The following is a 13,112-nucleotide window of genomic DNA, read 5'->3' as shown; positions in this document are numbered from 1 at the left end:
ACATTGGCGACGTGTAAAAAAGTTGGCGTGCCGGCCGGAGCAGTCGAATCGGCCAGTGGCGAACTGCAAAATGGTGACATGGACGAGTGGCAAACAGCTGAAAGGTGAATTGCAAAATGGCCATATTCCAAAAGGCCGACATGCCGAAACGTTGAACGGCTACGTGGTGAACTGCAGCATGGCGATACATGACAAATTCGACCTGCCAAATTGATGAACGGTTAAACGGAGATCTGTTTCAGGGGCTTGATTGAATGAATGGCGACGTGGAAAAATGGCTACCTGTTCAAATGACAAAAACCCACACGACAACATGACAAAACGGCAAGCTCTAGTGATAGACACAAAAGCACCACGTGGGAGATGAGACATGATGAGATGAGACTCCCATCTCAAGTCTGAAGAAGATGGTCTTGAGCTCTTGAAGGCTCGCTGATTTATCCACGTGGACGGGGTTTTTAGGTTACCCTACAACATTAAACCCAGAGGCGACAGGCCGGGTGAGTTAGAAGCCAAAACACGGCAGTCTTATGCTCACGTGCATTCGAAGGGAATACTCCTCCAACCAATTCAATGCGGCCCGTGCCGTGTGTGACGTCACCCCGTTCTGCGGGAATCACACTCCGTCCCGTTCGATCGCGTCAAGTCGGTTCGGGGCCGTCCAGAGAGTCATCAGAGCGGTTGTGATGTAAGTCTCTGAGCCAGTGGCGCAGGCAGGGGGAGGGGCACAAGGAGCAGTGCCCCCTTCCCTCAGTTCGCGAGGGTTTTGAACGGTCCCGCACGAAAGACGATCAAGAGCCCGATTTAAGGGCCCGCAGGGCTGATCGGAGGTCGTATTAGGAGGCTCCGGTCCGCGGGGCCTGACCCTGAAATGCCTAACAGAGGGCATTTTGCGCCGACAGGGCCCTGAGTCGATGAGGGCCTCTATCTTGGCCAGACATTACCAGTACCAAACGCAGGGACATTTCCAACCGGGCCCACCTGAGCCGGGGAGGGCGTCTTTGTCGGTCAGGCACCACTACCACGGACCAGCGGCTCCTGTCGGTCCGGGCCTTAACGCGCGCTCGGGTGGGGACCCCCCCCCCCCCCCCCGAAAGTTTTTCCAGAATGGTTTCCGAATGGTGCGGTGTAGCCGCACCAACGTTTGCATAGCTATGTACAATTGAATAGCAGATCGTTTGGTGTAATAAATTCAGGTGTACCTTGTAAGGTCACTGATCTATGGCAGGTCAAAGTCAGGTCATGGTTCCAGCAAAGTCAATTTCTAAGGAATCGTTCAATCTGATGCAACAACAGAGTGTTTGACGGAGCTATACATCTTTGAGATGCTTTATTAGGCAACACAAGCATTGAATGAGCAACTTAAGTTGACCTAAGGTCAGGTATGAAGGTCAGGCCAAGGTCAAAACCAACATGTTTTATTGCTCTGGGGCTTGCTGTATGGGATATTTTCCGGTGCTCATTTTGAATTCATTGATAGCAGGAACCGGATTATACAAATTCAGTTGACTTCTTACATGTCATAATAGGTCATTGACCTAAGATGACCCAGGTTAACATTTTTAAAGAACATACTGCCGAGCGTAATCTTTGTCCCTTATTCAAATGCAAAACTCAGAGCGGTCTAGCATGATTTTGGTCACCATGACCTTCAAAAAGTCAAGAAAGGTCACTGACATTAAATGAGCTTGTGACCTGCTAAGAAGCAGTTATCTGGGTTCTGGGGTCACTTTGGAGACCAACCTGAAATCTGACCTTGTTTGACCTTATTTGACCCAAAGGTCCTGACTTAGTGATCTCAAACTTTGACCTAAGTGAGTTCACGTACACCGAGACCTGAGGGGGGTATAACTGACCCCCCCCCCCCCCCCACCCGAGCAAAGGGTATTTAGCCGGTCACCCGGCCGCGTGTTGAGGCCCATTTCACAAGTATGGGCAAGGAAGAAGCCCACGATCTACGGTGGTCAGGACCAATGAGGCAATGAGACACCTCGTCTGTTGATCGTGCCTGGCAGGGGTCCTGTGTTGGCATTAGCCCCGAGTCGGCCAGGGGCAGTGTTCCTGAGGGCCCGAAAGGGTGACAGGAGGTTGTAGTAAGGGGCCGCCCTGCTCGCGGTATCGGGCCTTCCAAGGCCAATCGAGGAGCTTTTACGCCCATTGGACCCCTCAGTCGATGAGGTCGTCTGTGTCGGTTAGGAATCATCAATAGCGAATAGCTCTGTGTCGGTTTAGGGAAGCTCACTTTTACTTTTATATATAAGAACATCCTGGTGGTGTTCACGAAATATTTACTATAGTGCGTAGTATGTACGGCCAGGTTACGTCATTCTGCATAAAACCATCCTTTCTGCGCCTCTGGCCGCCATTATTGAATGAAAAACACTATCGTTTCTCTGATCACAGCCAGGCGATTTGCCAAGACGTTTTTTTCCGTGATTATGCACCATCACAAGCCTTCACTTAATGCATCTTTCCATTGGCCTAAAACGGAAGCTTTCAATAGCATAACGATCTTAGAATCGACCAAATGCTTGTTTTAATGATATTTACATTTAGGATGCAAATTAGGGCGGCCGAAATCCGGGGATGAATTAGGTTGCGGGGGTAAGCTAGGTCGACGTCTCAGTTTAGTTCCCCCCCCCCCTTACCAATTAAAGAAAGTGACACCACAGATCTCACGACTACAAATTGCGCAGACATTCTTATCGCTCTCAGTCTCGCCCGACACCTTTTCTGCGAAAACGCTGGAATTAATGAATAAAAATGTGTTCTGCAGTTCTGCTTAAATCCTACAAGTGCAAAAATATCACCAAATTTTGCGCCAACATCGTTCGCAGTAGGTGCCACCTTGACCACAGCTCTGCTGTTACCAATCATTTCGGTAGGAAGCAAGCGACTGAACTAGTAGAATACCGTGTGCGTTGCGCGGCATGTTTCGCGACAGGTGGTCCCACGTCCACCAGTGCATTGCAATGCCATTACAACAGAACTTGACCACAATATGCGGCAAACGCACCATTCATCGCAGCCTGGCGCTCTAGCCGGCGCCGGTGGGCTGCAAGCCAACTGCGTAGTGGCAGAGTCGCAATGTTCAGCCGTTCCAATATTGATTCTCATAATCCGTCATTTTGCGTCAGCCTTAACAGTGCAGTATTTTCTAGGTGTCACTGAAGTGTTTTATGTGTGCTCGTATTCATCGTGTGTACGGCGCGTTTGGCGGAGGCAATGTCCAGGCCTTTCCAGTTGCTGTGTTATATGATCATGATGTTCCAGGCCTAAAGCCACCTTTGCCATGGACCCTTGGTGATTGCAATCTGTTCTTGTCTATGCCGTGCGCGAAAGCTGCTGTAAGGCTGCGACTCGGTCGCCCTCGCCCACTGGCTTTTGACACTCACTGAGTAATCACGCGCCGTGTGTGTGTGTGGTGAGCACAGCAAGGCCCACACACTCGGGAATGCACTACTTAAAGCGAACATTGGACGGCGCTCACTTCACTTAGCTAAGCACTTAGTTCGTTTGCAGGCTTAACGACAGTATGCGTGGTTTGACACATAAAGGCAATGTTCCGCCTTTGAAGATATTGACACAAGCGTCAGATATGATGAAATAAGCTCACTTACAACTATCGATATACTTTTAGTTGAAAAGATGCTTCAGACATCAAAATTTCTTCGTTTTGTGGCTGGGCTCTTCAATATAGCATTGCTTGGCTATGTCATCGCACCCTGCACGACATTGATTGAGAGTTAATTGACGGCCATTATGTTTGGAAATCGTGCTTACGAACGCCAGATATGAACGAGTAACACTTATATTTCTCTTGGCCATGGTCGCCACAAGGCTTATGAAATTTCAGAGTTTGAATGACGTTATTATGGCGTCATAGATGCCTGGCTGACCCTGAAATAGTCTCCCAAAATAGTCAGCACATGTTCGCGGTCGTGTAACTAAACAACTAGAGTGGTTTAGGTTTTAAGAGGGGCAGGGCTGTGATCTGCAGCAAATGATTGTTAAGACGGCTGTTTCATTTCAAAACCCCATATAAATAAGAAAACTCCCTTTGATATCGTGAAGGTCTTCATTTTCGTTGAGCCTTGATGTTACCATAGCCTCATTTGGGCATCTGGGAGATTATCTGATGTTAGCGAAGCCTCTGAAGACATCCGTCGGTATGATCTCATGTCCGGATGTTATGACCGCTGTCCACCGTTTGGCTCACATGGGCGGACACGGATATTCCAGCTCACTCTCTTTGTTACGACCGAGGCCCATCGTTTGGCTCGCATAAGCGAATACTCCAGCTCATTCTCTGCGGCGGCCAGTTCAAAATCAAACATTTTCGATGGATCTGTGCGTCAGCCATGATAGGCAACGTCGTCAAGTAGGCGTTGGCTGACTTTGACATGAATATTAAGCCATACGCGGACGATGGAGCGGACGAGGCGGGACTGAAGCTTTGTCCGTTTATTTACGACAACGAAATGTTTACACATGACTCACCCTCTCGCCACGCATGCTCAGCGTCGTGTTGTTGCTCCCGAACATGAGGCATTGATCGTCCCGTGTCCGACCTTGTTGCAGGCACGTACGCGGCGGTCGGATTCCGGCTTAATCTGCAGCGCAAGGTGCAGTTCTACCTGCTGCAGACGTACTTGCCGTCGGCGCTGCTCGTGGCTGTGGCCGGTGTGTCGTTCCTGGTGCCGGCGTCAGCAGTGCCTGGCCGCATGGTGCTCTGTATCACCACCCTGCTCGCCGTCACCACCATGTTCGCCGCCGAGAGGTACAGGACCACATGTGTTAAAGAGATTGTTCCATAGTGGTTTGGGTTTTTAACTGAAAACGTCAGTAAAATAGCTAAATAGTTAACCAATGGTTATAACTGAGGTTATTACATCACATTGTTTGTTTCTATATCTTCAACTATTGGAACATTTCCTTCAATAAAACGACCATTCACAATTTCTTGATATTCCGTTGCGATACATGGATACAGATGTTCTAACGACGCTGTCTGATAGTGTTTTCATCCTGCTCTATGTAATTTCTGCGCCAGTCATCTAATGCATTCTGTTACGATTCCTTTTTACTTAAACTAGCATGCAGAAGCGGGGCCCTTTTACATAATCAGAAAGCAATCGTACCTGGCAGTGTGGCTCAGTAAGTGGATTTCAGCCGCTGTTCCGCATTTCTGACTGGCGATTGTCATAAATTATAGACACTGGCGTCGCATGCGGCCTTTGATTTAAAGCCGTAATGGTAACCGTAGACATCCCTCGTATTTCAAGTGCTAGGGCAGGAAAACAACGGATCTGCAAACGTACACAATTCATGTGTCCTTTTAATCGATGCTAATTAGCAGCAGTTATGTTGAGCCAGGGCAGAAAATAATGCGGGTAGGAGGACGTTAACGCAGGTGTTAAAACATAATAGGGAAGTATAATACATATTGAAGGTCAAATTCGGCCACCCGCTACAATGCATATCCAAAGGATTAGTGGCGGTGAATTATCTAATAGCAGTTGCGTCAATCATTATTCGGACTTAATGGTATTCCAGGATTTCAATGAGCTATGCTTTAAGGCTCTCGGTCTTTAAATCATGTTTTCCCACACGCGAGGCCTCAAGCGTTTTCAGCATACCATTTCCAATCAAACAGACGAAACACGGTGCCATGGGCTGTTGTGACGTTTTCCATGACTGTCGTCTGCAGTGGAGATATGTAGATTTTGCTGTTGTCCGTTGTGCCCAATACTGTTCTGGCTGTTCTGGGCAGTGGCACAGGCCTTTCTCCCGTCACTCACAACGGGGAGACATCGAGGTCATTTCTGTGCACCCGTTAGCAACCGGGTGGTGATCGTCCTTCTAACTGAGCGTCTTGCGAGCATGTTGTGTGGAACTAGATGTGATTTAAAACGCAGTCATCTTTGCGCGTTAACTTACCTTTGCACTCCCTGAACCTACGTGACTTTGTAGCCATCCTGCGCCACAAGCCTGAGGCCCTGAAGGACATGCGTTATGCTTACATATCACACCTGAACTGATCGCATCAGCTCACACTCGTTGACAGAGCAGGGACAACACAACTGGAGGTTCCATAAAACTCATGTTACGCGGCGTGTTTTCAGGCAGGCGGGCCCTCGCGTTAGCTACATCAAGGCCATGGATGTGTGGATGATCGGCTGCATGGTGTTCTGCTTCTACAGCACCGTGGAATACGCCTTGGTCATCAGGTGCGACGCTAGCAGCAAACGTGCAGATTATCGACAGCGGGCACACAGAAGACCCGACAGTGTGTGTACGGACGACCCGACAGCAGGTGTCCAGACGACCCGACAGCGGGTGTACAGACGACCAGACAGCAGGTGTACGGACGACCCGATAGCAGGTGTACAGACGACCAGACAGCAGGTGCACAGACGACCAGACAGCAGGTGTACAGACGACCCGACAGCAGGTGTACAGACGACCAGACAGCAGGTGTAAAGACGACCAGACAGCAGGTGTACAGACGACCCGACAGCAGGTGTACAGACGAACAGACAGCAGGTGTACAGACGACCAGACAGCAGGTGTACAGACGACCCGACAGCGTGTGTACAGACAACCCGACAGCAGGTGTGCAGACGACCCGACAGCAGGTGTGCCCCACTCATTTTGAGAAATTGACACCCGTGAACCGAAGGCACGGTGTTCGATTCTCCGTGGTGCACACCCTTCCGGGTAAGTTGCGAAGCAGGAAACTTCATTGTAAAGGCCAATAGCACACACCATTTTGCCATGGCTGTTCCTGTAATGTGTTTAAATCCCGCGCGGCCGCACTAAAGACGCCAAACGACCCGAGCCTGGATGGCGATCCACTGCTTGAGGGCCACTAGGGTAGACATATCCAGATATACTGTTCATCATCTGTAAGCTTCCCTGGTTAGACTCCCATTTGCAGTGTGTCACCAATGGGCCTGAGTTATGCCCTTGACCGCAGACTGGGGCTGAGCCAGGAGGAGAAGCTGAAAGAGAGTTTCGCAGTTCCGTCCGCGCCCGCCCGTGCCAGCACCACCGGTGTCAGGGGGGTCAAGGTCCAGCCGCTGGGCCAGAGCGTCAGGCCCTGCTCCTGGGACAGCCAGAGACTAGCCAGGAACATTGAGAAGTGGTCCATTCGCTGTTACGCCTGCTTGTTTGCTACCTTCAATGTGGTCTACTGGGCATATTATGGAAGTGATTAAAGGCTTTCGAGGGTCACGCGGCATTTGATGCGGTGTGGTAGTGCTAGGATGTGTTTGCGCTGTGCTGTGTGCAACAGGTGGACGGGAAATTGTGACAACGAAGTTGAATTTTAACAACACGCCTACGTTGCTGGGCTGGGTTAGCCCTACTCAAAATGCCCAGCTCGGCTTGTTGGTCTGAATGCGTAAAAAAGCGTCGATTTTTGTGTTAGGCTGCGTTTTTTGTCATTGTTTTGTGGCAATTCAGCCCGGCCATAATAAGTGTTGCTTTCTAATATGACTTAACTTTACAATGCACAACACAAATGTGTTACACGTGCTGTGAAAATGGTGCGACGAAAAGCTCCATGGTAATTCGTAATATCTAATATCCATCAAAACTGTTCCCTAAAATTATGAGTTGGCTCGCCTACTCTAAACGCACGTGCACGTGCTCACGCCCATAATCTGGTTCAGTTGTCAAAAATGTGATAAGTTTCGATTGTCCTCACTTCGGTGAAAGAGGGCTGCTTCTGGTTTGGTTTTGAACACAGCTCTGTCCGTTTCTGGTTTTAACATGCGCCCGGGTAGCCGGTTAAGTGTCTCTCGCTCTATTGGAGGGTCAGGTTGACCCCTAAGATGTCAAAAACTAGGAGAGCTAGATGGACCTTATTCACAGGATGGGTTACACTGTATGCGGACTAACTTGTCTCAAAATGTTATCTGCTAAGACGTGGCATTGGGGTTAAATAAGGTCAAATGAGGTCACACTCCAGGTTGGTGTCCAAAATGCTCCTGGACCTTCCATGCAGCCGCTTTGAACCTAGACAATTATTCCAGGCAAAAACTCACTACCTTCATTTAAGTTCAGTAGCCTTTTTATCTGTTGAAGGTTAAGGTGATTCAAAACCTATAAGATTATTTATATTTTTCATTTGAATAAACAACAGAAATAACGCTAGGCGGTATGTTTCTAAAAAAAGCAAAATGCTGGCCTGGATCGTTTAGGTTAGCGACCTACTTTGACTTAAGAAGGTTATGAAACATGTCTGTTGTGATCCCTGTTATTAATATATTCTAAATGACCACCAGAAACTACCCTTTGCAGTAGTTTTGGAGGAAAAAGCAGCTTAGTTTCGACTTAGGGATGACCTACATACCTGACCTAAAATCAACGAAATTTGTTGTGATTCTAAATTGAATTTTGTATTGCCTAAGCAACTATCTCAGAGATGCATGGCTTCATCCAACACTCTGCTGTCGAGTCGGAATTAAAGATTCCCTAGATGCATTCGCTGACAGCCATGTTCTGACTTTGACTTGCAATAGGTCAGCAGCCTTAAAAGGTATACCTAATTTTGTAAACCAGAAGATTCGTTGTTCAGTGCCTACAGTCGTGCAGAGTTAACCGTTCGGAAATCTTTCTGGAAAACCTTCGGATTGGGGTAAACTTGACCTGCTCTACCCAAACGCGTGTTAGTCAACTACATATGCTTGCTGGTACGCATTGGGCAGCATCGCAGGGAAGAGTGGTTCTCTTTTGAAAAATATGTTTTGTCAGTGCATTATTTTCGCGCACTGGCCGGATGCGACGCGCTTTCTTTAATTTATAAGGCAGAGACCGGCTCGCTTCACCTTATTTGCTGGGCAACAACAGTTATGATAGCTATGACCGCTAATGTTATTAGGCTTTTTAGTGCAATTTCGCCGGTGACAGCGCATAAAGCCACATTAGCGTGAAAGTTCTGGGCTGCGATTTTCGTATGCATTCAATAATGTATCACGGCCTTCATTGGTGCATTTTCATGGAGTGTGGCCGCCTCAGGACGACCACTGCTAACAAGAGTTCACATGCGTCTCTCTCGTGCAGAATCTCGCGCACGAACGAGACCGTCGTGCACTCGTCACGGTCGGCGCCACTCGGCTGGCCCAACACTGAGAGGCTGCTCTCCGCCTCTCCTAAATCACCAATCACCATCTGCTGTCATGCACACGCCTGTCAGTGATGCGCCGCCCGACGCGTGACGCAAGACGCGTGGTTCATATCGGAAGTTCACTGAAATTCTTACCCGCCGATCAGGATAAAGCTGCCAACATAAGACGGCTCCTGCACAGCCCGTAACACCACCCATAACCAGAAAACAGCGTACTTTTATCACACTACTACCCTTGCTACCTTCAAAATGGAATGCACCATGCATTGCGCCGCCGTCACCTCGAATGACCTGATTCGTGCCTTCGATAGTGTAAGCCACGGCGTCCTTCTGTAATGCTTCACTGATATGGCACCGATCCAAGGTGGCTGGATCACCCCAGTGGAGCAGTCGGATCCAACGTAGCTGCACCACCCCAGTGGAGCAGTCGGATCCCACGTGGCTGGACCACCCCAGTAGAGCAGTCGGATCCAAGGTGGCTGGACCACCCCGGTGGAGCAGTCGGATCCAAGGTGGCTGGACCACCCCGGTGGAATAGTCGATTGGGCGATTGGCAAAGTCGGGCGTCACTGTTTCGTTGGAGTTCTTTGGTTCAGTAGTGACACGCGGCTGGATTAACATCGACCGGCTTCTATCCAGGAGATGACAGCAACTGGTGAGTGCTCGCTTTGTCATGAAAACTATGCTGTTCCGACCAGCACCGCGGCATTGAGAGAGGGCGTTCTTAGGCATTCTTCTGTCTGGTGCATGTCCCGAGGGCACAGCCTCACTTCATGTCACTGGAGCAGTCCTCTGATTCACCGGGCACGCCAGAGCGGGCCCGGTGATAGCCCCGGGTGCGCGCCAGTGGTGCCACCTGGGATGTCTGACATAAGCGCGTGGTCAAGACTCCCGCAAGGGTGCCGAAAAATGAAATCTCTGTCGTGTAAATAGTGTGTGCTAACTGCTGCCGTGCTAATAACAAGAAAAGTCAAGGTTGGTAACTAAACAAATTAGAAATAATAAAGATCCGAGGTGGTTCGAATTTCATACTGGCGATTGGCAACGGATGGCGGGAGGCGGCTGTCCTCTGAGGTTCAGCTCGTCTTCATGTTTGGCTGTGGACAAAGTCAGAAATATCACTCGGAGTGAGGGCATTCAGGATTCTTCTGAGCGCCAGGGGAGTGTCACTGAAGGCACAGTCATGGAGCAGGTGCTGCGGTGTCTGGAGGAGCTGGAGCGTCAGGTACCTCTGACCAGGACGCTGGGCGCCCGAAGCCGCAGCGCCGCGTGCGATGTTCGCGCGGGCAGTAGTAGCCGCGATTTGTGACCGCGGTGTGTGGGAATTAGAGACGCAACTTTTTCCAAAATATCAGCCCGCACTCAAGCCCGCTCTGCCTAGCTAGTGACCCAGCCCGCAAAGAAAAACCTATGCTACAATGCTGATCCCCCATTAATCCGGAGAAACTAATTTATTGCAATATGCATGTTATTATTTTACCTTATATTTATACCTATACACTAAGGTGTTCATAAAATGGCATGCAAGTATCATCTCATACATAGCATTGCTTGGCTAACACCAGTGATGCTGCTCAGAGAGCAGCAATCACAGAACCTGCACAAAGGAATTTATAATGCACCGGAGTAGATCTTAAATACTGTGGTAACAGTTTTCCAACCACAAATGAGAAGGAAGATGGTGAAAATAAACTTTGCGTTTCGCCAAAATGCTCCAGAGCTTTCGCCCCTTTTACCTTCCTGTGTGCTGTTTTTAGCGCTCCTGGTTTGACGGCTGAAAGGCCCTCAGCTGTCAGATTTGCGTACATAACCTGTTCTGTGGCGCGAGACGTTAGCGGTACTTGCTCGTGTACAGGAATTGTGTCTACTTATCGTGTGACAGCTTGTTTGTGTTTTTTCTACCGACCTGTTTTTGTGTTTCCACATTTTTGGCCAGGCTTTCACATGGCTACGCCGGCACAGAGATGTATATATATATATATATATATATATATATATATATATATATATATATATATATATACGCTACTTATTTGTACGTACTGTTAGTCTGTGCACCAATGAAGAGATGAAATCTACCATACGGTCTCTTGAAACATACAACGGTACAACTATGTCCAGTCAGGGCATGCAGACAAGCCTGGCATGCCGCACTCCAAGTGGATATGGATACGTGCATCCCAAATATACTCTTCGTGAGAGGTCGATGATAATTGGGTTTCGGGTGCGCGTCGACTTCAGCAGTCACTCTGCTCCCGCACCGTGTCATGCATCTGTCATGCTGTTATTTCCCTCGACATTCCATCAAAGCTGCCATTTGCTTTTAACGTAAGCCGTTTTGAGTGGGTACAAATTTATTTTCGACAGAGGTAGAGATCGTCTTCATGTTGCGTGTACCACCCGTTTCGCCGCCTCCTCGGCAAGCTCGTTGTCTTTAACACTCACGTGACTGGGGATCCAGAGAGTACAATCGTTTTTCCATCAAGGTCAATAAGGCGCATTAGAATATGCTGTAAGGAGGCACTTTGCCAATAAAACCTCTTGAGCACCCAACAGCTGCTTAAAGTCAAATGAAATTAGGTGTTGTGCCTTGTCACCAACCTCAATAGAGGAGGGCGCCTTAATGGCAGCAGCCAGTTTCGTTGTGTACACCGAAGCGCGTGTTGGTAATGAGGTCTCAACTGCGGTGCCATATAAAAGTGCCGACCAGACAGCAGACATTAGAACCATCCGTGTCAGTAGTCTGATGTTCTGAACATGAGCCAATGAGTTCTAGAGCCTTGGCTCGGAAGTGACCTGGGAGTATGTCCTGTTCCGTAATGCCACACAGCGATACGCCCACTTTCGGCTCGAGTAGCTCCCATATTGGGGTCAGCCTGAGGTGGAATCCTAAAGCCGGTCATTGTTCACATTGGTACCTAACGCTGAATTGTTAAATTGTTCACCAACTGATGTCTGTAGTAAATAAGACACCATAAATAATCATAATACAAGAGAATCGTGTGGAAATCTCCTCACCATACCTTCAAAATATCATAATTACGATAACAACGACGGGCATCAGCGAGCTTCTGTCTTTCAAACTGCTAACACGATATTGACGCGTCAAAGCCATCTCGGCGGGTCAACCGGATCAACCGGCTTTTTTTCGAGGCGGAGTTTTCCATACTGTTTGTGGATTGGTCGACATGGCGGGCATTACGCTCTTGACGGGGGCCCTACATGTTGACCTGCTCTGGCGCACTGAATCATCCGGGGGTCCTCCTGCATTAGATCTTGAATACTTCCTATTTGAATGGAGAGCCCCGCGATCTTTTTGGGAACCTTATCTGTTAACCTGTTCGGGTCCACTCGATCATTTGGGGGCCCTCTACATTGGGTCTTGGGTACCTCCTATCTGAATGGGGGCCCTACGCTCTTGACGGAGGCCCTATATGTTAACCTGCTCGGGCGCACTCTATCGTTCAGAGCCCTACACATTGCGTTGTGAGCATGTCTCATTTGAATGGATGGCCCTACTTTCTTGGCGAGCCGCATCTATTCAGCTGCTCGAGCCGGCGGCGGATGCAGAGAGTCGGGGGGGGGGGGGGGGGGGAGGGGGGGAGACGCGGAACTATGCCCATGGACCATGCCGAGGTGACCTAAAGGCTCCGAAGGGGTCTATAACTGGCCGGACGGATGCAGTTTTCTTACAACAAAAACACAATAAAATTGGATGCCTTTGAGCATACAGGCGACCGAGAACCATTTCTAGCAAATAAGCAAACGAAGTTTATTCTTCGCTGATCGAAAAAGTGTTTGGGGAAATTGTGTGGCTCATTACGCTGTCTAGAGACATTACGCCGTTGTTGCCTGGCCTCATTTGTCCACTCGCCGGGTCGATCTGATCGCTAATGAGCTCTCCACGGTGCCCTTGATCTCTGCATTTTCTCATAGGGCCCAATGTGCTGTTGGGATGCTATCTGCCTCCATGCCTGAG

The 13,112-nt window shown here is 49.0% G+C and overlaps 1 protein-coding gene across 1 annotated transcript in view; it reads left to right on the top strand.

Moving 5' to 3' along the window:
• The window catches only part of LOC119106891 (glycine receptor subunit alpha-3-like), a 29,368-nt gene extending 21,531 nt beyond the window's left edge, over nt 1-7,837 (top strand). Inside the window, exons 6-9 of the mRNA XM_037230234.1 lie at nt 4,582-4,657; nt 6,126-6,230; nt 6,980-7,094; nt 7,820-7,837. Of these exons, the coding sequence (XP_037086129.1) occupies nt 4,582-4,657; nt 6,126-6,230; nt 6,980-7,094; nt 7,820-7,837 (314 nt within the window). The remainder of the gene's footprint in view (nt 1-4,581; nt 4,658-6,125; nt 6,231-6,979; nt 7,095-7,819) is intronic.
• The last annotated feature ends 5,275 nt before the right edge of the window (nt 7,838-13,112 follow it).

This window comes from Pollicipes pollicipes, unplaced genomic scaffold, assembly GCF_011947565.3.
Source record: "Pollicipes pollicipes isolate AB1234 unplaced genomic scaffold, Ppol_2.1 Scaffold_6383;HRSCAF=7572_pilon_pilon_pilon, whole genome shotgun sequence".
Classification (NCBI taxonomy): Eukaryota; Metazoa; Arthropoda; class Thecostraca; order Pollicipedomorpha; family Pollicipedidae; genus Pollicipes; species Pollicipes pollicipes.
The sequence above is the reverse complement of the archived record's forward strand: the minus strand, read 5'-3'. Positions and strand labels throughout refer to the sequence as shown.